Source organism: Podarcis melisellensis, assembly GCF_964234715.1.
Source record: "Podarcis melisellensis genome assembly, chromosome: 1".
NCBI lineage: Eukaryota > Metazoa > Chordata > Lepidosauria > Squamata > Lacertidae > Podarcis > Podarcis melisellensis.
The window spans coordinates 39,879,285-39,904,349 of NC_138528.1; the positions used below are offsets into that span (position 1 = coordinate 39,879,285).

At 42.4% G+C, this 25,065-nt stretch overlaps 2 protein-coding genes and 2 long non-coding RNA genes across 4 annotated transcripts in view; 2 read left to right on the top strand and 2 right to left on the bottom strand.

Annotated features, from left to right (window-relative positions):
- The window catches only part of LOC309356515, a 325,551-nt gene extending 312,936 nt beyond the window's left edge, over window positions 1-12,615 (top strand). The window contains exon 2 of the long non-coding RNA XR_014162827.1: window positions 11,802-12,615. This is a non-coding gene — a long non-coding RNA (uncharacterized lncRNA). The remainder of the gene's footprint in view (window positions 1-11,801) is intronic.
- Window positions 1,349-12,615, top strand: FAM98B (family with sequence similarity 98 member B). The gene is made up of 8 exons (XM_081887182.1): window positions 1,349-1,480; window positions 4,538-4,686; window positions 5,710-5,844; window positions 7,015-7,199; window positions 8,191-8,271; window positions 8,497-8,613; window positions 9,237-9,404; window positions 9,755-12,615. The coding sequence occupies exons 1-8, from the start codon at window positions 1,416-1,418 to the stop codon at window positions 10,052-10,054; spliced, it is 1,200 nt and encodes a 399-aa protein (XP_081743308.1). The 5' UTR covers window positions 1,349-1,415; the 3' UTR covers window positions 10,055-12,615.
- A 1,166-nt stretch (window positions 12,616-13,781) lies between these two features.
- LOC309356530 lies at window positions 13,782-15,425 on the bottom strand. The gene is made up of 2 exons (XR_014162831.1): window positions 15,121-15,425; window positions 13,782-14,857 (listed from the first exon to the last, which is right to left on the bottom strand). It is a non-coding gene; the product is annotated as an uncharacterized lncRNA (long non-coding RNA).
- A 170-nt stretch (window positions 15,426-15,595) lies between these two features.
- Window positions 15,596-25,065, bottom strand: part of RASGRP1 (RAS guanyl releasing protein 1) — a 43,187-nt gene continuing 33,717 nt past the window's right edge. Inside the window, exons 11-17 of the mRNA XM_081886603.1 lie at window positions 24,353-24,457; window positions 23,283-23,392; window positions 22,377-22,521; window positions 21,480-21,516; window positions 18,914-19,060; window positions 17,732-18,102; window positions 15,596-17,015 (exon numbers count right to left, since the gene is read on the bottom strand). Coding sequence (XP_081742729.1) covers window positions 16,884-17,015; window positions 17,732-18,102; window positions 18,914-19,060; window positions 21,480-21,516; window positions 22,377-22,521; window positions 23,283-23,392; window positions 24,353-24,457 — 1,047 coding nt within the window. The 3' untranslated portion in view covers window positions 15,596-16,883. The remainder of the gene's footprint in view (window positions 17,016-17,731; window positions 18,103-18,913; window positions 19,061-21,479; window positions 21,517-22,376; window positions 22,522-23,282; window positions 23,393-24,352; window positions 24,458-25,065) is intronic.

Genomic DNA, 25,065 nt, shown 5'->3' on the forward strand with positions numbered 1-25,065 from the left:
GGAACCTTTTTCTGCAAAATGGAGTCACAATTCTGGGGTCTGCATCACACTGTTCACTCATGTTCAGCTCATGGATCATTTCCACAAGTACTACTAGTAGATGTCCCCCATCTTATATTTGTGTAGCTGGGTCCTCCTGCCTAAGTGTAGAAACTTTGACCTGTTCCTCTTTAGTTACAGAAATTCATTCAATTAGTTTTGGCCCAGTTCTTTATTGCCCCTTTAGACAGAAAATGAATCAAGTTCTAGGCTTTTGCCTCTCTCCCCCAATACCTTGCTATTCAAGTATATTATTCACTTTTAAGAGAATGTGCTTGTTTTTCTTTAAGCAAACATTCTTATTCACATATCCACCGATATTCACCTTGAATGGGGAATCCATGTTGAATGGGGAAAACGGAAGATTTTAGGCTGCAGTTCCGTGCCTATTTATCTGGAAGCGTTATTCTTATTTCTGTTTTTTATTGAATTTATATACCGCCCTATACTCACAGGTCTCAGGGAGGTTCGCAGAATAAAATCAAAACATAAAACCACAAAATACATAATCAAAATAAAAACAACCCAATAACACCTCCCCCCCCCAAAAAAAAACCCCCAGCACATTTTAAAGGGCAAAGGATGTCAATCAAATCAACCAAAGGCCTGGTTAAAAAGAAACATTTTTATGCCCTTGCTTTGAACTCAACAGGAACGACTTTAGAGTAGATGCATGTCGCATCGGGGCAACAGGCAAATGTTAAGCATTGGCAGGGCCGGATTTAGGTTTGATGAGGCCCTCAGATACTGGAGGTAATGGGGCCCTTTATATGTTCAGCTGTCCTTTGCCAACAACAAATTGTCACTCTTTTTTGTGATGAATATATGCTATATGGTAATTTATGGACCTAATAGGTATCTAAAGTCATTTGCCACTGTTGCTGTATGTAAGTTTTATTTTATTTGTTTTCTATCTGATATTTTGAAAATGTACAATCCAGCAGTTTTTTTCCCTTTTCATTTTTTGGGGGCCCCCAAGAGAGTAGGGACCTAAGCTATAGCTTCTTTAGGTTATACCTAAATCCGGCACTGGTGGGGAAATAAAAAACTGAAGCGAGCAGGCTTTGCAGGGAAGTTTGCACGCTCTAGTTGAGAAGCTGAGCTGACTCCGCCTAATCTAAGGCGGCTCTCTGAACAGATTCCGTGCTGCTGCTGATTATGCGGAATATCATGCACACCCGAATGTGCATGTCTCTTCTTTTCTCCCTTTTCCAAATTCCTAGCAACGGTGCCGATTTATGGGGATTAATCTGTAAGGGCGCTTGAACTGCAAGGAGGAACCAAATGGCTGGGCAGCGGGAGGGTAGCCGAGCCCATCTGAGCGGCGCGCCGGATGGCGGGCGTTCTCGGGGGCGGGGCCGAGGCTGCTGCGGGCAATGAAGGCACCGGCGCAGGATCTGAAAATGGAGTGCGACATCCTGGACGCGCTGGAGGCTCTGGGGTGAGCGGGACGAAGGCGACGCGGCGGAGCTCGGGGCGAGGAAGTTGGGGTACCGCTGCAGAGAGGTGGTTCGGGAAGGCCGGCTGGAGAGGAGGGCCGCTCGGGGATGCGCATGCAATCCGGTTCAAATCAAGGCACCCCTTTTCAATGCAGTAGTAGCACCCCTTTTAAATACTCGCCGCCAGTGCCTTCGCTCCCTCTGAAATCCCGGGGTTCCCCTTGGCCTCCCCTTTGACCCACGTGTGCGTGGGAGAATTGTTCGTGGAGCCCGGGGTGGACCAAGTGCGGTATTTGCGCGCGCGACACGCTTCCAAAAATCTGCTGCTCTGATTCTGCTGGTCAAAGACTGGGAGAGAAATCAAAACTGTTTGTTGTGAATACAGGTTTAAAAAAGAAAACAAAGACCTCCGGGTATCGGGGGGTATATAAATTCAAATAATAATAATAAACAAATAATATCCAAGTCTTAATGAATAATAATAGGTAGACATTTGTTTCTCAACTTCGCAGTGTCAGGCACATAGTCTTGATTGCTCACTGAGTACCAACTGCTGAGTCTGCTCTGTTGCAGCAGTATTTATCGCTTCCAAATGTGCTAATTTGATTAGTTGAATAGGAGTGCTCCCGCTTTGACCAAAGAACTTTGGTAATATATGCAAAATACATGCATTATTATTTTTTAAAAAGAATAGCTGGAAGTTAGGTTGGTAGAACACCATAGTAGTCTTGCAGTAATTGAAAGTAAAAATCAGTGGGTACAAATGATTATATACTGATGTCCCACTGGCAGCCCAATCCTCCTAACATGATCACAAGGAAGAAAGCTCTGTGGTTTCAGTGTCACAGCTTCCAAGTAAGGTTGCTTAGTTATTGCAGCCTTAAACTTACTTAACTGCCCTGGCTTGCGCTTTCTTGATGGGGAAGAAAATGTACATATTGAGATGGAAGAACCCCCAGGTTTTATAGTTTGCCATGTATGCTACCATATTCCAGGGAGTTTTTATCTTCTTCATGCCCCATGTTTGGTGTCCCTGAATGAGAAATTGGCATGTGGCAAAACTAGACTCAAAACGAGATTCCATCCAACAAGCATTGGAGAAGTGTGTAAAAAATAAAAAAAGGCACAATGCAGTGAGGCTAGGATTACAGGCAGGGTGTAGGTCAAATGTTGCAACTGTAAACTTATCATGTGCTTGTATTTCACAGATGGGAGTTTTAAATGAATTTTTGTATTTCATTCTTAGTTACATAAAATGTTGCTTTCTTTTTATTGATTTCACTCACACAGCAGCACAATACTGCAGGCATAATTGTGTGTGTTGACTTGTACAGTGGTACCTATGGTTATGAACTTAATTCGTTTCGGAGGTCTGTTCTTAACCTGAAACCATTCTTAACCTGAGGTACCACTTTAGCTAATGGGGCCTCTTGCTGCCGCCACACGATTTCTGTTCTCATCCTGAGGTAAAGTTATCAACGCAAGGTACTACTTCCGGGTTAGCGGAGTCTGTAACCCGAAGTGTTTGTAACCTGAGGGTGTTTGTAACCAGAGGTACCACGGTACTGTACTCGCTTGCTTCTGTATTTTGTAGCAGGTGAATCAGAAGTTCACATTTATCCAGCAATGTTATAGGTGCTTGTTACAGTTCAAGCTTTTATGAACATCCTGGAAAGTTCATAGCAAAAGCCCATCTGGTCCTGCATCCTGTTTTTACAGCGGCCAACCAGATGGAAAGCCCACAAGCTCCCCCATTTTGCTCTCCATCAACAACTCGTCAAAGGCATATTGCCTTTGATATTTGAAGTACTACATAGTCTGTATGATGCATTTAGAATAACCTAGGTGCATGCCTTGGAGTGCAACGTGTGCAGTTACGCTTGGCATTTGATACAGTTATTGGCAACATGTTGAAACATTGCTGACCATTGTCTAAAAATGTTAGTACAAAAACTTCCATGGGATTTCCATCCATTTGCAGTAACAAATTTACAAACTTGTAAAGGTAAAGGTACCCCTGCCCGTACGGGCCAGTCTTGCCAGACTCTAGGGTTGTGCGCTCATCTCACTCTATAGGCTGGGAGCCAGCGCTGTCTGCAGACACTTCCGGGTCACGTGGCCAGCGTGACAAGCTGCATCTGGCGAGCCAGCGCAGCACACGGAACGCCGTTTACCTTCCCGCTGGTAAGCGGTCCCTGTTTATCTACTTGCACCCGGAGGTGATTTCGAACTGCTAGGTTGGCAGGTGCTGGGACCGAACGACGGAAGCGCACCCCGCCACGGGGATTCGAACCGCCAACCATGTGATCGGCAAGTCCTAGGCGCTGAGGTTTTACCCACAGCGCCACCCGCGTCCCTACAAACTTGTAGTTGGCTTTTAAAAAAACCAACGCCCCTGATCAGGCAGAAGAATTTGATTTTTTAAATTATTTGAATACAGTGTGCATATAAATGCATGTTAAAAGAGGCATTCTCACTTCTCACACACAGGAAGAATGGTTCTTCTAAGATGAAAACATATTCTTCCAAAATAGTTTTATCCCATATGTGAATTTATTTGACAGATTAAAACTCATATAATCAACATTTGGTTGCCGCCTTAATAAATAATAAAAACAATGGTTTAATTCATTTCTGTGGAGTCAAGAGATGGAAGGAACAAATGACATAACGGTAAGAAGTAAAGTTGTTCCCCACCCCCCAGCCAAAAAACCCCCAGCCAATTCTTTTGTTACTACAAAAAATAATGTTGAGAGGCGTAATTTTACATTAGGCACTCCTCTGCATATTATACAGATTTGTTGTCGCTAAAACATCCATATTGAAGTTCTGTTTTCCTTAAACATTTTTAAAATGGGTAAACAAAAAGAGTTATTTTTGATTCACAACCACTTTAATTGCACACACTCAACTATCCAACAATAATACACTCTTACTTTTCAATAAAGGAATATTTGTGAATGACTGAATAAACTCCACAGTGAAACATTTTTTCTACTTTTAAATTTTAATTCCTGTACTTAGGTCATATGTTTTGTGTTCTGTATTTTGCTCCCCAGGTACAAAGGCCCTCTTTTGGATGAAGATGCCCTTAATAAAGCAGCTGAGAGTGGTCTGGCTTCACAAGACTTCTGCGATCTTTGTGTTTGGTTAAGTTCCCAAATACAGCCGTTGTGTGACTTGGAAGAAAGCATCTCCTCAACAGCTGGTAATTTGACATGATTTTAATCTGTTGGAATCTTGTTTGTGTGTTTGTCATAGCTTTCCATTTTGTAATTTATCTATAAACATCTCATGAATGTTTCACTTTGGAAATAAATTTGTTGTGGAGATAATTGAAGTGATTTTTGACATTCTGCTGTGATATTAACACGATTAATGAAGAAAAGTAGTGATGTTTCTACAGTCTTTCTAACCTGGGGAACTGGATGTATTATCGAAGGGGGGAAATTGTGTTTGTTTTGTCACCTGATTGAACAGATCATGCACTCAGAAAAATTAAGAGGATTCTTTTATATTGGTGAACATGACCCTAAAACCTTCATTGCTTGAACCGAAACTCAAACACAAGCACTTTAAAACAGGAAAGGTACCTGACTTCGCCCTACAAAGGCAGACAAAAAGAGACCCTAGCCTTTTTCAGGTGTAATGAATGGAATGCAGAAAAGGTATCACATGTGAGTTGAGGCAGTGGAGAGAAACATATTAGCTACACACACACAGTGTCGATTTCAGTTGCCTTCTAGCTTGTGAAACTCTGCAGAGCTGGGAGCTTCTTGTATGCAGCCAGGAATGAAGCGCCTTATATTTTTCTTGTTTTCCTTTCCCCCCTCCAATTTTAAAGGTGTGGCTTATTTTCAGGTGTGGTTTATATTCAGGCCAATACGGTAATGGGTTTATACTTCTTGTTCTTTGCTGCTGCAAAATACAAAATACCCTGCACAAAAATAAATTCAAGTTGTGTTTCTCTGCCATTCATTCTGTCTTTTTGTTGGACTGACTTAATTCTGGAGGATATGATATTAGTTCAGAGCATCACATTATTCTGATTTTTAAAATTAGTTTTTTTCAGCAAAATGTTACCTAAAAATCTTAAGAGCAATTTGTATGATATTTTTTTCTGAATTAGTTCACGTGGTTCCCAACTATTTTTTTAAGCACCAGAGCTGGAACCTGATACAAGGGTTTTTTAAGTGTATGACACTTTCTTCCCCTATATATTCTGTTAAAGGTGGTGAAGACGTTGAAAGTTTACAGCTTGAGATGAGTGGCTTTTTAAAAGAGCTGGCTTGTCCATATTCAACACTTGTGTCTGGAGAAATTAAAGAGCGGTTAAAAAAGAAAGAAGATTGTCTTAAAGTCCTATGTAAGTTACCAGAGTCTTTCTGTTTGCAGTTTTACAGGTGACTGTTTTGTTTCACGCAGCATTCTGGAGACAGAAAAGGCCCACTTTTTCTGGCCTTGTACAGCCTACAAGGTCTTATGCATCGCAGTCTTATGCATCGCAGTAGCTGCATGGCAGCCGAGAATAATATTTGAAACCCGGGTACAATAGTTTACAACTGAACAAAAAAAGGTCCACTTTATGCTGCCATATATCTCCCTGTCAGGAAGTCACAGGGCTGGTTTCCACTGCTGACTTCTACCCCATTACATTTCTGCATTTATAACTGGGCAGAGAATGGTTTGTGTGATCTGGGCTCTGTTTGAAATCAGGCAAACATTATTTCTAGACCAGATGCTCCTTTCAAGAGTGCAGCCTGATTCTTGCTAATCTTTCTCCAAGTAATTGCGACAGGATTGGTCAGTATGAACCAACCAACAGATTATTTTCTCTAAGGGGGAAATGGGGGCTCTCTCTAGATGTGGATTTCCTAACACGTCATTAAATTATTGACTGATAATCTGAAAAGGAAGTTTATATCAAAATTTATTTCAGATGCATTTTTCATCGTTCATTTTTACTTAAAACATTATTATGTGCAACAGTTGTAGCAAGGGTGTGGAACCCAGGAACCGAATTCAGTTCTTCAGCCCTCTGCTTGTTCCCTGGGACTCTTCGCAGGCCACTCCCCCTCTCCCCAAGCCCCGCCCCTCACTGTCCCTGCCCTCAAGTGCTTTTGCTGGCCTAAATGTGTCATTGGATTGAAACAATGCCTCTTGCTTGCCTGGGTAGAAATGGGAGGAAGGGGAGATCTCTGACTTTTGCATGGCAGTGCAGCAAGCAGCATTCCAAAGGTCAGGCTCCACCCATCTGTGGCTCCACCCACTTTTGCCTCTGGTCCTGCCAACCAATGGCATGTGGCCCCTGCAAGGTTGCTCACTGCCTGGTCTCTGTAGCCCTTGGGCTGAAAAAGTCATAACACTGACATGGCTTTTAAATTCTTTTCCATTTTTTCTTCGCATCTTGTTTAATTTTCATATTTACATCCTCACCCAGTTCTGACCAGAGAGCATTAATCTTACTGGTTTGCTTGTTGAAACACATTCACAGATCCTTCTCGAGCTTTTACGTATCTTCCCCCCCCCCCTCCAGTATTTTTAAGCACAGAACTTCAGGCTTTGCAGATACTGAAATTGAAAGAACGTAAAAGTTCTCATTTGACGAAGAATAATGACATCCACCAAGAAATCCAAATGATCTGCGACGTCCTGGGTCTACCAAAGTCATCACCTTCATCTTCTGATATTCCGGTCTTATTAAGCAATATAGAGTCAAAGGTACAGTGTGTATTTTCTACATTTGAGTGCCATAAGTATTAGTTTTGTACAGCTGCACAGCCCCAGTCCCCTGTAAAAAATCAACAACCAAGGAGTCAAAAGGGCATTCTCAGGGTGACAGGCAGATAGGGTACCAGCTTAGGAGCTTTTTTTCAGTGGGAACTCGCCAGAACTCCATTCCAACACCTCTTAGGTAAGTTCTGGCACCTCTCACGTGGGCACCATTGCCGTTCTAAAACATAGTGGGAGGCACTCATGGTGAGTTCTGACACCCCTTTTTCTAGAAGAATGGCACAGCTAGTAGTTGCTCTGAAATGCCCTATGTTTTTGTTCAACTGGAAAGAATTATGGCATCAGGAGAAGCCTGCATAGTTGTTGCCCATAGAGCCCACCTTGGGCAAAAGATTTCTGCATTGCATGTGATCTTCATGGTCCCTTCCAACTCTACAGTTCTGTGATTCTATGATTTCCCACCCACCCTCAGGTGTGTGTGGTAGCGATGGAGCCTGCATAGGTAAGGACAGCCACACAACCCCTCTCCTCATTAGACGTCCCTTCCTGTGTGAAGAAATCTGCACAGGAACCCAGAAAGAAGTCTGGATGACTGTAGCAGCTCTTATGTGTGGTAGCTGTTTTGCCTGCCCTTTGACCCTCTCCACGCTGCTGTCCCCTTGCTTACTCTGGCTGCAGCACCTAGCATCTTCTCACAGCAGCAGCTGAAGAAGAAAGGTAGTGTTTTACTCCTAAGTGAACTAGCCAAGGACAACAGCATTCTTCCATACTTGGCCACAGGCAGCAGGAGTCAGTCATGTGGTGAGGGGGAAGAAGCATCTGGCCAGCCAGTGTGAATCATCTCATAAGATGACATTGAGAGAAAGGATCAAATTGTCTTTGTGGAAATTCTATTGTACTTTAGTGTCACTATGTAGATACACAGGATTCTTGTAATTGGTTTTATATAAATAAATATATGTATGCTTTACTTTTTCAGGTTAAGGACATTTTATCAAAAATTCCAAACACTTACGTGGGCAAATCTCTGCTTAAAACTCCTTTGAATTCAGATCAAATGGTAAAAATTAAGTTTTTTCACTTTTATACTCAATAGCATACAAAGAGTGATTGTGGCTTTTTGCTTTTCTGTCTTCATTTGTATCAAAAGTGAATGCATTCTTCTATGATTTTTGACATAAAAGAAGAAATTTGTAGCATCTGCAGTTGAAAAGTGTTGTGACTATTTACAGTATTTTCTGTATTTTAGACTGCTATTGAACTGTTTTGTGCTCCAATGCCATAGGGAAGGTTGGAAAAAATAAATGAGACTCTTCTCAGTGAATATGAATGCCGTCGTCGTATGTTAATGAAGCGCTTAGACGTAACTGTACAGTCCTTTGGTTGGTCCGATAGAGCAAAGGTAAACATGTTTTATCGTCAATTTCCTGGTAGCTGAATCTCCTGAGGTTCCATAAGCATTTAATTGATGATGCACAATTTGTTAATATAACAGTTTTATATTGTAAATACTAGAGAGAATCCCAGTTACTGGTTTCTCTACATTCAAGGGCATAGTGGGGTGTTTTTTTAAAAGGGTTTGTATTAGATATTTTTCTGTTATAAATACCAGTTCAAAGGTATACATATAGCCAAGAACTATGTGTGCAACTGCAGTTTCTTTGAAATTCCTTCTGCATGTGTGCTGGCAGCTGAAGAGACAAGCTGCTGCTTAAACTGAAAACTGGCTTGCAACTTTGGCAGTGGGAGCTATGAAGCAAAAACAACACCACCTTAAAATAAAGCTCTGAATGCATTTATGATTCATTCTACCTCCTAACTGCAACCTTCCTCATCTATAGCATTACTCAAATAGCGACAAATGTTGCTAAGGCGTTCAGCCAGCTGTTCCTCTTGTTGCAAGGACCTTATGTGATACTAGACTGCAAAAAGGAACACATGGCATATTGGACATAACTTAAAGTGCTCCCCGCTTTTGTTTTAATATTTCTGCAACTCTGCAATATGTCTACATTTATTTTTAAGGTGAAAACAGATGATATTGCAAGGATTTATCAACCCAAACGTTATGGACTCTCTCCTAAATCAACTATTTCATTAGCCCATCTTCTAGCAGCTCGTGAAGACTTGTCGAAGATCATAAGAACAAGCAGTGGATCGTCACGAGAAAATACTATTTGCTCAATCAATAAGGTATGATTTCCCCCTCATGCAAGATGAGCTTCAGGAGCTTTCTTGAGCTGACCCAACCATTCATAATATGCCAGTGCTTGTAAACATGTCTAATGTGTGAAGTGCTTAATAACTGAATGTCTTCCTGGTAATCTAATGAGGTTGGTAACTGTGCACTGAGGAATCTGAATTCCTCTGGCTTTATTATTATTATTGGATTATTTATTAAATTTGTATACCACCCCTATACCTGTAGATCTCAGGGCGTTGATAGGAGAGCATCCCCTGGAAGCCCCATGTGCTCATTGATGGGGGAAATATGGAATAGAAATGTAATAAAATAAATTTTTAAAACTTTGCTTCCATTGCAGGTCTTGATGGGAAGAGTACCAGATCGTGGAGGCAGACCAACAGAAATTGACCCACCACCACCTGAAATGCCCCCTTGGCAGAAGAGACAAGATGGTGGTGGTAGAGGGGGAAGAGGAGGAGGTCGAGGAGGAGGGGGTGGCTGGGGGGGAGGGGGTGGTGGTAGAGGAGGAGGAGGGGGTGGAGGTTGGAGAGGAGGGGGAGGGGGTTTTCAAGGGAGGGGAGGAGGCTACGGTGGGAGAGGTGGGTATGGCGAGTCATATGGTGGAAGGGGAGGGGGAGGAGGCTACAGGAGATACTGATACCACTAAATGTTAACTGACACAAACTGTTCATTGGGAGTCTGGGATAAATTGTAGCTGACTTTGCAGCATGATGTTTGAATTATGTTGGTCATGCTTTTTTTGAAAATTACAATATTCGGTTCCCTATAAATCACTTTGCTCATGATAGCTTTCCTCCACATGCGACTTCCTTTTATGAGCTTGCATGTACGTGTGTGCATTTGTCAGACGTGATGATCTATATGTGGTCTAAAACCATGGTTAGCAGGGAGTTCCTGTACGCAGCGTCTGTGAGAGACTGTGAGCCCAGAGAACATGCAAGGTTTTCTGTATAGAAGTGAGATCTATGTAGAAAATGTTCCATGTGCGCAATGGCCTTAAATGTTTTAAGTGTAAAATAGCGGTTAAAGAAGCAAGTGGATTTTTTGACTCTGAGATCTGGATTTTTATGTAATATGAGAAGCTTCGGAAACATGAGCATGAACAAAATAAAACAGAATATAAAATTAAAATTGATTTTCTTTGTAAGTTTTCAAATTGCAGTGATTCCCTCAAACGTGGGAAGCATTGTATATTAGAGTTGGCCTCCAATTTCTTCAAAATGTTTATGAAAAATGTAGAAATGTATACTAGCTGTAATGTTATCGGATTCAAAATTAAAACTGCAGGAGGTTTCCATAAAAATGCTGGGGGGATGCAAGTCTGTATTGTTTTTTGCAGTGACGATAATTGGAGGTCTGCATTTTTGAGTTGGCCTTGCTAGCCAAGCCAAAAATTGTGATTGCCAGGCTATTTCTGCTTGCCAGCCGGCTGGCTGCAAGCAAAGACCTTCTCCCAACAGCAAAAAAGATTGCTCCTTTCCTGTAGGAAACACTGGAGGAAAGTATTCCAGCTTCACCTGATGCATGGCCAAGTCTTTCTGCTGAGTAGCTGCTGAAGGTGTCTTCATCTCCTCACTTCTCTTTCCTGTGAGAAAGAAAGGGGGATAGTGCAAGCTTCTGCTGATGCTTGATGGTGCGGCACAGAGACCCACCACTGAGCAGCGGCTGCAGGTAACTCCCCCCTCTCTTGTCTTCTCTGCAAGAATGTGGGGCCTCTTGCTCCAAACTTTCCTCCTAACCTTGTAGCTGAGGAGGACTCAGGGAGCACAGCAAAACTGCTGGGAGGATACCCACCAACTCTTACCGCTTCTAAGTTGAAAGGAAGGGTTTACACACCACTTGATGTGGTGAGCATAATTGCCGATACCATAACCCAATATGGAAAAGACAAAATTCCAAACATCAGAAGTTCCCTAAAATTGACCTATACCATGAACTTACAATAAAACTAACTGGTTCCCAGTGTGTTCTACCAGAGTTGGCTGTTGAGAAGGAAGGAAAAAATGTGTGCGCATGGGCCTAGAAATGTTGTCCTTGCAACTTTCCCCTCCCACCTGATGTCATTCTTACATCATCGTTGCTTCCTAATAAGTAAGCACAGGGGCTGGAAATATTTGACAAAGCTAACCACTAGAGCAAGCAGAAGAATAGGACAGTGGAACCTCGGTTTTCGAGCATTTTGGGAACCGAACGATTCGGAACCCAAACGCCGAAACCCAGAAGTAATTGCTTCCGTTTTCAAACACGCCTCGGAAGTCAAACGGCTTCTGAGGCGTGTTTCTCCGTTTTTTCAATGGATTTTGCTGACCGCCCATTGATCCTTGGTTTTTGGATATTTCGGAAGTCGAACAGTCTTCCGGAATGGGTTGCGTTCGAAAACCAAGGCTCCACTGTTGGGGCCTCTTTCCTGCATTTCTTTCCCTGGGAGAAAAACGAGTTTTTGTCCTCCTTCCTTGTATACAGAGTTACGTACACACATACCCTAAGCTCATTCTAGTGTTAGATAGTACAGAGTTGGTGTTTTTAGTTAGCTATATATGGAGAGCAGGTTATACAACTCTCCCCAGCTAGAAGGAAAGAAAGCGAAGGGTGGAATATTACAAATATTCTCTCTTCCCAAGCATGATCGGCTTGCCAGATGGAGCCACCCCCTCTCCTCCCCTACATGCTGTTCTGGGGTTCTGTGAGCCAGAGGTTGGGGAAAGCCTGAAAGTCTTTGCACAGGGCTTCCCTTAACAGCATTCATTAAGTAAATTCCACCCTAAGACATCTATCTAACTTGTTTTTTAAAATGTAGACTATTTTTTTAAAAAACATTCCTCACCCTTTGCAAATTACAATATATTTCAAAACGGTTCAATATTTCAAAATTACTGGCAGTTTTGATCCCTATACAGGTGTGTCTTGTCAACCTATAAAAAATGCAATAAATTAAACTTGCTTGATTTTTGAACGTTTCTATAAATCAGTTTTTTGTACGTTTTAAACCTGAACTGTATTTTGTGAAACACATTTTCTGTACATAGTTTTGTGTTAAGAGCAATTCCATTTATGTTTGAACACTTTCCTTTTAAAAATGCTTGTGGACATAGTGAAAACCTTGTGCTTTTTGACAACCAACTGGAGAGTATTTTGTGTTTAAGAAATAGGTTGTTTACACCTGTGAGCACTGAGAAATAAAGTACTGTAAAGCTGTCATCAGTGTAGCTTTTTGTACATTGAATACTACTGGCTAGCTACAGTCTGCAAGAGGGGCAGGCCTGTGATCAGGAACCAGCAGTATGGGGAGCGGCAGTGGCAATGGTGCTTGAAATTAAATAACACAAAGCGGTAGATCAGGGCAACTTCTATTTTTCTTCAATCTTTATGCAAGCTTTTCTAGAACGCTGCATCATAAGCAGTGTTTTCCCATGTCTCCCTTCACAGCTGGCAATTGCACACACACACACACACACACACACGATCTCCAGGAAGGGACCGTCATAGCTCAGTGGTAGAACATCAGCTTTGCATGCAGAATGTGCAAATGTAGAGTGGCCATGGTCAATTTTTGCATGCAGCCCTAGAAGATGTGGCCCCTCACGCTGAAAAAGATGCTTCCTCTCTGGTAAGAATACAAGAGCCCTTCTGGATCATGCCAAAAGCTAGAGGCCTATAAGAATCTCATAAGCATTTGTGAGTCTCAGCAACATATTTGGAGGCAGAACATAGCCACTGACATCCTTATCCCCCATGAATTAGTTTATTCCTCTTTTAAAGCTATAATAATTGGCGGCCATCACTACAACTTGTGGCAGCAAATTCCCTCATTTGCCTATGCACTGTGTGAAGGTACTTTCTTTTGTCTGCTCTGAACCTTCCAACATTCAGCTTCATTAGGTGGCTCCAGCTTTATGAGAAAAGAAGAAAGACTTCTCTTTATCCATTTTGCCCATGTGATGCATAATCAGGAGTTTGAAGTAGATTACCAGGAGAAAGCAAAAGTTAAAAAGGCAGATCAAGAGATTATCATAATTCACCTGAAGCTTGGTTCTCTTACAAATGTGATCTACATACGGACAGCTGTTATTTATTCTTTGGCATCATGTAAGAACTAGTATGTTTCTAATTTGATGGATGCAGTTAATTCTCAAGCCTTCATGTCTGTCTGATGGTAAATACTAGCTGTCACCACGTGGGGTGCACCTGCATTAAGAAACATTCTCTGCATGGAACAGAGAGAGGCAGGATGAAAATCTCAGCACCTTATGCCAAAAATAATTATGGGAATTGCATCTGGCTGATCAGCTAAGAACTGAAAGTCTTTGGAGGCTCTTGCCAGACCCAAGGCTACCACAGATAGTTTAAGAACAGAGCACAAAAAATTACTGTGTAACTTAATTTTAATAAATATCAAACAAAAAAATTGCACTTTAGCCAACCTTTACAGCCTGTACATTTTATAGATCAGTTTCTTTGATTGTCATAGTTTCACATATATCACGGTCAATGAAAGCAATTTGTTTAAAGAAAAATAACACACAACTGGTGTTATAACGTATTCCTAATACTTTTTTTTATTTTACTATTTTCATCTTGTTTGGACAACAGTAAATGAGAGGTGACTGGCATAAATATAAGACAACAGGCCTAACAAGGTGCCAAGTTTGTGTTGTTTTGGCATGTGTATTTGGCACAAAGAATGCTGAGGGAAAGATGGTGAGCTAGGTCAGTACCACCCATGGACAGCTGAATGTCCAGATACTGTCTTTCAAAAAGTTCAAAATGGCTGCCATGTGTGTGCTAGAGCAGTAATACATGCACTTGCTTGCACTGGAGATGATCCATACCTATGTTTCCTTGACAAAACCGTACTTGTTAACAGAACTGTGCTTGTGGCACCAAAGCCTTGCCACAAACCATGCATGCAGCTGCTTGAGAGGATAAAACTACAGCCTAAACATATGGGAGTTCACCCCAAGATAAATCCCAGTGAGTTCCACAAGGCTCATTGTCGTGCAACTGTCCCCAGAATTAGGACCTTCATTTACTTTATGTACTCTGGTCTAGCCAAATATCCTGAGTCAATATAAAAATACTGAATGACGAAGCAATGCAGAATCATAAAAACCAATCGTTCACAGAGGTTAAATTTCAGCCCAACTCAGAAAGGCAACTATATCAAATGCTCTTCAAAATAGTAACAGAGCTGGCAAGAGTTGCCACTGAAAAGACTGTCGTCTAAGTCACACCCTGTTTATACCTCAGATAGTTGTGGCATTCTTAGCAGAGAGAGCCTCATTGGATCATACTGGTTGTGAAGGGCATCCTTCAGATAACAAGTCATTTGGGCCTTTAAAAGTCAGTTCCAGTTCTCTGAAATCTGCCCACAAATTAATTAGCAAACCAGTCCAAATGTAGCTCTTTTAGGGCCGATGTAATTTGTTTCTTCTTACTATTTCTTATTAATAGCTTGGTCTGCTGCACTCAGGACAAACTGAGCTTCCCACACAGTGGAATGGCATTTTCCCATTATGCTAATCAAATCTAGGTTTACCAATACATGCATGTTGAGGGCAAGGTGTTTGTTTCCTGGGAAAGGGAACTATACTAGTGCCCCATGTGTAACTTGAAAAATGCACTCCTACTCATCACTGCTCACGTGGGCCCAGGCAGGTAGCATTTCCAAGCAGCATCTTACCCAGGGCAGGCTCTCCTATCTACTACCATATTTACTAATAATTAACAGGCTTGTCTTAAACAAACTGATTATCAAGCTTCCTCAATCTTGTAACTCACTCTAAGCACCCATTAAGAATTTTGACTGCCTCACTGGGATTTGAGAAGGTAAGCTATAATCAGGTACCACCTGCCTACTAATGACACTATCATGCAAGACCTCACACCATTGCCATGCAGATGTTAAAACAATGTGTGGGACAAAATGGAATCCAAGTATTATGGCTCAGTTAACCACTCCATAAACATTCAAAGATTCTTACAGAAGGTTAGTTTAAGGTGAAATCCTACTATCCTCTCCATGTTTTGGGGCAGAAAACAAGGCATGCCCCAGAGAACACTTCATTGCAACTGTGGAAACCACTGCCATCAGTGCTCAGATGACAAGGAGGAAGGGAAATATGTGTGTTACGAGTAGGCCAACTAGTCTAATACCAGTTTTGACTGGATACTTTGTAGGTTTGCCCAGAAAGAAAACGGCTGCCTGTGAGAAGACTGCTGAAGGAGGGCAAATGTTTGCAAAGGAAAAAGCAAACTTGCCAGATGTGTCAGTTTAGCTTTTCATTTCTATGTTCCCTAGATTGTTCTTGTTTAGTGTATAGCTTCTAAGAATCAACACAGTTCACATAGGTTTTAGAAAATCATGCTTGGTCAATTTTAAATATTACATATATATTTACAGTTTGTAAAGTGTAGTTACTTTATCAGCTCAGCTAACAATAAGAACAGGTGCTAGTTCCTTCAACTCACAAATTTACATTACAGAAGCTGCTCACATAAATAATCTTACAAGCCTCTTACTCTAGGCTTTGTCAGTGAAAGTACAAAAAAAGTTATTTAACCATGAAATTGCTCCAAAAGGAGTAAGCATACACAGTGGAACACAAAGTACAAACACCACCATTTCTGGGCACATCATAATGTCATTCTTGTAAAAAATAAATTATAGACTCAATTTGAAGCCAGAGATTTAACCAGAAGTTGTGAATAAATATTAACACAAGCTACAGAAAGGGTCACAAGTGTCTGATACCATGTTTTACAGTGCATCGTTTATGTGTCAGTTCTAGAATCGTGATCAGATGGAAATCTAAAGTGATTTTCGCAAGACAACACAAAGCAGCTTTTAGCATCTCTAATGCTATTTGTCCACAGGTCTAACAAATACGTATTGATTGTGCAGGGCTACAGTTTTGAATTATTAATCTTAATTATGCCAACCCTCCAAGGGCAGTAAGGTTGGCTGTAGAGGTAGGGGGTGTATCCAGCACTGCAGTGTCATTCACATAACAGGCGCCTGCACAAACAATAACGCTTCCCCTCTTCCTTTCCTGCTGCCTGCAGTCAGACCCCCCCCACTCCACCCCCGCCGCCTCATGCCCTCAAATGCTTGTGAGATATTCTGGAGCAGGTTTGTTTTGGGGGAGGGTGTGCCGGTGGTCCATGAGCAGATTTCAGGACCGTTGTGTGTGTTAACCTTGCACACTGAGAGCTACACTGAATTCCACCCCTTGTTATGAAGGCAGCAAGAGTAATTCTTGCCATAATTCCAAATGCCGTCATTTCCGCCAAACAAAGGGCAAACTGTTTGAAACCTGTTGACAAGGCATGCATACGCCCACAAGTACTAATATCAGGCAGGACAGGGGAGACTGAACAGGAATACCTCTGTTTAAAAACCTGCCGCTCTGCATACGTTTGAATGCATCGCCCTCAAAGTTCCCATTGCCTTTACTGTGTCCTCCTGGCTACAAGCAGTCTCCGTGTTCCCTGCTGTCCAATATGTGGTTTCTTCGAATGCTGAGGAATTCAATTTTCTTATGTGCCTGTTTAAGCCGTAGCTTTAAAGCTTCATTCTCTGTTGTAAGGATGTTTCTCTCCTAAGGAAAAAACACAGGTTGGTGTCATCCGAGCAGAATATACTTTGAAGAACAGTTTCAGTATCTACAGTCCTCCTTAGCAGAAACACTTGCTCGACTAGCATCTTATTCTCCAGGTTCACTTAACTATTATTCAAATTATAACAGCTTGAACAGTAAATGGAGTGAAAAATAAACAGCTGTCTGCATAAGAGAGGAGCAATTACTGCTACTGCATCTCTCAAGAAAACAAGACATGCTCTCATGTGCAAAAGACAACATTTAATCAAGACTCTAAGAGAACACATCTGTCTAATATATAGATTTTTTTTGCCTTATACATTGTAGGCAATGTGAAGGGAGAAGGAAAATGTCGCTCCATCCCAACCTGGCTACAAGAAAATGGCAGAGGAATGGATTTGATGGTAGCTCTGCCATTCTCTCCCCATCCCAGTCAATGAGATTACAAGGTGGGATTGTTTTGTTAACAGGCTTCCACCCCAATGACACTCATTAGGCAGGCGACAGCTACTTCCCTTAAAAGTATCACATCCCTTATAACTATTCGACATTTAGCAGTAGATATATCAGGGATGTTACCTACCAACTGAACAAAATTGAGCCTGGGTCTTCCCAGTCTATTCTGACTTTCTCAAACTGGTTCCCATTTGTCATAGTGGTAATACTGCACACTCTGTTATTTATTACATGTGATTCTTAGAAAGTGTTTGCGGTACCTGCTCTAATTCCTGGTATGTGGGTTTTAGAGCACAGGGCTCCTGCTTTGCTTTTTGACTGCAGTCCTTGTTTTCCCATTTCACATACGCCTTTTTACGACTAAGAACCGGGCTGGGACACGGCGACAGCGGAGTAGGCTGCAGAAGAGTGTTTTCAGGTAGCGTTCCTGGCTCTCTCTGTTGCCTGGGGAGCCCATCACTATGTGCCACCACTAAGTCAGTTTGCGTACTCTTGTGTACCACAGACGGCTTTAGCCTCACTGAGATCTTTTGAGCTGATACCCCCATAAGCATAATAGTTCTGTCTTTGCTCCCTTCACTGTGCTCCGCAACTTCTCCGTTAGGAAATGGAAATCCTCCCTCCTCCAGACCTGTAGGGGATGGGAAAACGAGGGGATGGGAAAACACACAAATATATAAATATGGGAGATGAAAGCAGGGCAGTGGTTAAAATGAGTTGCATGCTATCCTTTAAACTTAATTATCAAAGTAGAATCATAGAGTTGGAAGAGACCACAAGGGCCATCGAGTCCAACCCCCTGCCAAGCAGGAAACACCATCAGAGCACTCCTGACATATGGTTGTCAAGCCTCTGCTTAAAGACCTCCAAAGAAGGAGACTCCACCACACTCCTTGGCAGCAAATTCCACTGTTGAACAGCTCTTACTGTCAGGAAGTTCTTCCTAATGTTTAGGTGGAAGTTACTGTCAGGAAGTTCTTCCTAATGTTTAGGTGGAAGTAGGTGAGATGCTTTGCTGAAATAACTACGTATCATTCTTCCCAGACTTCTCTTTCTATCCATTGTTTCCCACTTACTTAATTAATATCACTCCTGGCTGCATTGGTGAAGTGAAGAAACAAAACATCTACATGATCCGTAATGTGGAAATAATAATATAGGGCTTTTGCGAGCATTACTGAAAATTTATTGAAAACATGTATATCTTGCTATTCCACTTTTTAAAGAAAGGCATGCAACGTGGTTTACAACTAGGATTCTAACTCCCATAATCCCTAGCTAGCAGGACCAGTAATCTGATATGATGAGATCTGAAGTCCAACAACACCCAGGGACCCCAGGTTTAAGAAAGGCTGCTATATGGGGTAATGGTGTAGGAGTGGAATGAAGTTGGGCTAACCCATTTTCTTCATTCATGAATTCTTCATAAGAAACTTTCTCACCATGCATGTGTTCTTTGAGCCCCATGGGACAAAGACTGGATGCAAGGGCTGAAGCAGGGCTGTTGTCTACTGCTGGGACTTTGGCTCTTCTCTTGCATTCAAATACAACCAGATCTTTGCATTGCTTGTGGCAGTTCAGTCCACAATCTGCAAACAAATACAAACAAGGAAAGGTCATTGGCTTGAAAGCAAAAACTAAGCAGGGGGAGGGGTGTCATTTCCCACCCCATGAAGCCAAAGTTCTTTCCTCTGGAGAAACCCCACAAAATGCTAAAAAACCCAACTTACAGCACAAGTTGATGCATGATTGACTCTACTATGTCCAATGTTGCTTACTCCCTACTAAGTGTGATTAGGATAGCAGCCATAGTTGTAATAAGCAAGGATGGAGTAGTTTCATTTACTATGAGTTACTTCTTGTGCCACTTTCATATTTATTAATGCAATATTTAATTCAGATCACATGGCTGTTGTCAGAGCTGCCTCCAGGTCCCAACTCACAGAGGACCAACGCTAGCCGGTGGTAATGTACAAAAGTCTTTATTGAAGTTCAGTTTCCATTTACAAGCCGCGGCGTGCAGCTCTACGTCTTAGAACCTAGACCGGCGAAGCTCCGTCTGAGTCTCCGCCCCCTGTACACCAGTTTAAGACCCTAGCCTTACTCCACCTCTTCCGTTGTTCTTTCCTCCTCTGGGTCCTTCTGCCCCCCGGGGTCTCCTCCTTTCTGGACTCTTCTGACGCTGACCCCCCTGACTCTTGTCCCTCCTTTCGGCGGGCTTTAGGACCTGGTTCCCTACCCGGGCTACCTGCTGTGCCGCTCGCCTGTACATTTGAACTTGGCGCGCGCGCCCAGCCGCCAACTTTCCTCTTGACCGTTTCCGCGCTCTCCGATGGAGGCGTGGTCCATCCTGACTCATCTCCTCTCGCTGGTGGTGAACACCCTGGTCCCGATACCTGGGATTCCTCCCCCCCACTGCGCTCTGGTGGGGAAGCTGGTCCTGATTTCCAACTGCTGCTCTCTGAGCTCCCGCTGGCCCCTTCCTTCTGGGGTGTCCCCCTTGGCACCCCCCTTGCCCTGGCCATGGGCGCCCCCTTCTGCGAATCTTCCGATTCGCTGGAGAGACTCAGGGAATTCCTCGGATCACTGTCATCGCCTATGCTTCCCTCGGATTCCTCCCCCTCGCTCTCCATTGCCTCCCTCTCCTGTGCCTCTGCTCCTGAGCCCCTGACAGCTGTGTTACATTCTGCTGCTGCTGCTGCTGCTTAGTATCCAAGCAATACAATCACCTACCATTTACAGTGGTGCCTTGCAAGACAAAATTAATTCATTCCGCAAGTTTTTTCTTCTTACGAGTTTTTCGCCTTGCGAAGCACGGTTTCCCATAGGAATGCATTGAAAATCAATCAATGCGTTCCTATGGAAACCGCCTTCAGACCAGGTCCGGGGACAGTCTGTCCCCCGACCTCTTCTGAAGGCTGGGGGGGGGACAAGGGCTTTTTTTCCCACCGCCAGCCTTCAGAAGGCTGTTCTGAAGGCTGGCTGTGGGAAGAAAAGCCCTTCTCCCCACCTCCCGCCCCGCAAGCTCCGGGGACAGGAGGGCTTTGCTACCGACCGCCAGCATTTTAAAAGCCCCCGGGACAGCGGATTTTAAAATGCTGGCGGGCGGCAGCGAAGCGTTCGCTGCTGTCCCCCAGCATTTTAAAAGCCCCCGGGACAGCGGAGACTTCTCTGCCATTTCTCCGCTATCCCGACGGCTTTTGAAGGCAGGCGGGGGGGAGCAAAGACTTTCGCCCTCCGCCGGCCTTCAGAAGAGGTCCTGGACTGGCGGTGGGCGAAAGTCTTTGCTCCTGACGAAAGTCAGGACGAAAGTGGGCGAAAGTCTTTGCTCCTGACGGCCAACATTTTAAAAGCGGTCCGGGATAGCGGGAAAGTGCAGCGCAATTCCCTGCTATCCCAGACCGCTTTTAAAATGCTGGCGGTGGGGAGCAAAACCTTTTGGCCCCCGCCGGCCTTCCTGGACCTCTTCTGAAGGCCGGAGGGGGGCGAAAGGCTTTGCTCCCCACCGCCAGCAGTTAAAAGAGGTCCCCAGAGATTTCCCTATGGGCTTTCTTCTTGTGAAGCAAGCCCATAGGGAAATTCGTCTTGCGGAACGACTCAAAAACAGAAAACTCTTTCGTCTTGCGAGTTTTTAGTTTTGCGAGGCGTTCGTCTTGCGGGGCACCACTGTAATGTCCAAAATGTGTGAGTGTAGGAGGGAATGATTCCTTAAATTATCTAAGTTGTTTTCTAGAAGGATGCAGGATCTGAAAGCTGGAAGTAGCCAGGTGGTGGGGAGACACTGGGGGTGACTTTGAGTGTTTCTAGGTAGTTCGTGCTAGACCCTCTGAACTTCCTACAGATTGAGACTTTGTCTCTCAGCTTATTCTTAGGTCTATTTCTCAAAGGAAAAGGTTTCACAACACAAAATGGGGTCATGGATATGGTAAGGCACTCTTAGTGTAGAACCACAGCACTGCTGTCATATATAAGCCCTTTAAAATCATTAACAAAAGCAGAATGTGTTACCTTTGCATCTATATCCTTGTTTAATAACTCCCCAGAGCTGAAAATTCAAGCAAAGACATATTATCACACTACAGTGAACTTAAGACAGTAGACTCATACCTTTCCTCAACCTCAATTCACTACTCCAATTCTGCAAAGTCATCCAATCAAAATGACCCACCCACATATGTGATCTGAGGCTTTCTGATTCTCCTTTTCAAAAATTAATGCTCTGCCCCATTAAGTTCAGACTAAATCTCCAAACAGAAAATCCAAGTGCTGTTTTTTCTGGGGGTACTCAAAGGTAAGCAGTACCCGCAACTTTTTTTTAAAAAATAATAATGTTAAAAGTGTAGCACTTACTGTGACAACTTCATGGTATCTGTGCCTTCTTTTCTTAAAAAAATATTAAAAAGCACTAGAAAATCCTATGCAAGAGATGTGTTGCTATTATCCATGGCGCTCCAAAACTATCAAAATCTAAACCACAATCACAATCTAGACTCCCTTAGATTCTTAATTGTCTAAGAAAATTACCAGCATGTTTTACCCACCACTTTTGCTGAATTTATAGTATTCTGCTCCATTTGGAACTGCTTAATGTGTTTTATAATTGTGATGGTTTTATTTGTTTTTATAATTGTAGATTCTATTGTTGTAACCCGCCATGGGATCTTACAGTGTCGGGAGGGTAGAAAATCTTAAAATAAAAAAAAGAAAAGAAAAGCTATGGTTCCTCCTCATTCTGGCAGCTTATAGCAATTATACTATTAAAAGCTAAAGGGGCAAAGTTAATTTAGCCATGCTAACAGCAAAAGTAGAGCTGATGCTGTAATAAAATATTTGTGGATAACAGTTTGCTGCACACAGCATGTAGCATTATTTATTTTTAAAAATACCCCCTAAACCCAAGCTTACAAATCCAGCGCAGTTGTCACAAAACGTAGGCTTCAGGTAAGTGGTCTCTTGGAAGTTGTGGGCGAAGCCGAGGCCTAGTTTAGAATAGATTGAGCTGGCCCTCATGAAGTAAGCTGTGATTTCATCCCTGCTAATCAGACCTTCCCTGTAAAAACATACACATACACACAAGGAAGAGGGTCATTTGAGGTTTAATACTGCTAAAATCACAAGGAGTTAACAGTGTCTCCCGCTCTGTTTCACTCCACCTACACACACTGCCAACCCTCTGGTAAATTAGAGACTAAGGTAAATGCATTAATTCATTTTCGCAGCAATGAACATCTAGAAATATATTACATGCACGCACACACATACACCCCACATGATCCTGTCAAGCAGGTCATGAGTTCTGCAGCAACTCATTTAACATTCAACAAAAACAGCTTAAGGAGCAGGCTTCACAATTGATTCTGAACACGCTGCACAATTATCGAAACAAAGGAGAAGCCCAGGGAATACTTCCTAACACTGAACCTTCAAATTGCTCTTTACAATTTCTAATGCCATTTGGGACAATGAACAGTCCTAGAGGAATATGGAAATTGCACAACAGGGGACTCCTCCCCTAAACATAAAAGAAGAACGTTGTTCCAACATTAACTCTTTGAAGGTAAGCAGGTTCCTGACTTGTAACTGTTGTTCCGAAAATAATCGCACAAATGGGCAATCTACCAATTGGAGGGAAGCTCAAGCTAGTGGTCTTGAGACACACACACACACCGCCCACTTCCAGAATGCAGCCCAGCTACCCACAATTCTTCAGTCCATTCATCTGAGTGGGAAGCACGTGGGTACAAGTTAACCTATTACGGCAATTTTAAAAATGGAAGAGCAAAAGCATAAATGTTGTTTGGATGTACACACCTGTCCTTGTCCATTACACAAAATGAGAAAGGAAAGCTTGCTGCAATCTTCTCAAATTCTTCCTGAGAAATGTACCCATCCAGATCATGGTCGTAATTTTTGAAAACAGACTGAACAGAACAAAAGGGGGGAAATTAAATGGAACAAACTAAAAATCACTTCAGTTTGGTTTTTTAAAGCACTTGCTACAAGTTAATATTATACGAACAAATACTACAATGTTCCATGGTAATTTAATTTCAAAATTAAATGCATTTTAGTATAGGCGTTATATAATGCAACAATGGCAACAGCTTGTGGGCATATCTATGTACATTCAGGAAAAACCTGTGCAGTGTTTTATGAGGCAGATTCTTGACTAGCATTTACGTATATTGGAGTAAGGCGACTTCTGCAAGCTGCTCTGACTATGGTCTCTGCGCATAAGTACATATGCTGCATACATATGGCAGCTTTGTCAAGTACACACCTTACTCTAAGACTTCATTTAGCTTACACAACTTGACAAAGCACACAGTATGGCTACCTATCTGCTTTTCTCTCACTCTCCTCCTTCATTCTTTGAACATCTCGTAAATTCTCTTACATTTCCTCCACTCTCACAATTTTCTCCCCTCCTTGGGCACAGTAAATTGCAAGTTATATGCTGCAGTGGGGGGTCCTATATCTAGAGAGAAATCTAGGTTATCTCTCTAAAGCATAAGTGACAGTACTGATATTCTTATACCTGGGCTACACATTATGGTCACTACTGAGATCAGCAGCCCCATGTTGTGTTTCCCACCTCCAGCTGTTTACATCCACAGCACTCACAGTATGAACTGAGGACACCATCAGAAAGCATGTTTCACTCTCTTTGCTCCATGCTTTTGGAAGCTGAGAGCAGAGAAACCTACTGCATGACTGTCCCACTTAATGCCGCAAGGAGAATAGGAAATCTGAAATGAGTGGGAAACTTGCAGCAGGGATATTTACTCCCATGGTGAATGTACCATGAATGTACCATGAGTCAAATCAGGACTGCAAGATGTTAATATAAAACAAGCACGATAAACAATTCACATACTTACATCTACCATTCTCTGAACGTGTTTGCTAATGATCTTTGGGTCAGGTTTTGGTGCTACACCAGAGGCCCAGTCTGCTACTACTGGCGGTTTAGAAGGCGTCAAAGGCTAAAATAAGAATTATATACATCTACATTCAAACTTCATTTTCATGTCATTGAAAGAAAAAATAAATCCATCTGTTAAGAGCAGTTATTCCTAGATGTTTTAAAATATCCTTACCAAAAAAAAAAAAAAATTGCATGTATATTGAAAATGTAAGTAAACCAGTGAGACACAACTAACTTGGTGCATCCTAGTTGTATTTATTTATAATCCCACCTTTCGGAGCAGAGATCACCCAAGGCAGCTCACACAATCATAAAAGCACAATGAATGATTATATAAAAATAATCGACAGTTCTTAAGAGGTAAATTAAAACAAATAACAGAGAGTAACGTAAACTATACTTAGTTATGTAACTCTCTAGAATTTTTTTTTAAAGAAAAATTGCTTCAGAAACCTCCGTAGCATAGAGGCCATGTGCACTCTGAGGGGAGAGAATTCCACAGTCTATATGCTATTAACCTCACTCTGATTGTATCATTCTCACAAGGATGGAAGATACCAAATTACAGTTGGCAAGTTGCACTTCCCCTACATCTGAAATATTCACATTCAGATGCTGTCACATAGAACACAGAATTGTAGAGTTGGAAGGGGCAGCGAGGGTCAT

Coding starts and splice junctions, on each gene's coding strand:
- FAM98B (XM_081887182.1), top strand. CDS start 1,416: ATGAAGGCACCGGCGCAGGATCTGAAAATGGAGTGCGACATCCTGGAC. Junction 5,845..7,014: donor AGATTGTCTTAAAGTCCTAT/GTAAGTTACCAG, acceptor CCCCCCCTCCAG/TATTTTTAAGCACAGAACTT. Junction 8,272..8,496: donor CTTTGAATTCAGATCAAATG/GTAAAAATTAAG, acceptor CCAATGCCATAG/GGAAGGTTGGAAAAAATAAA.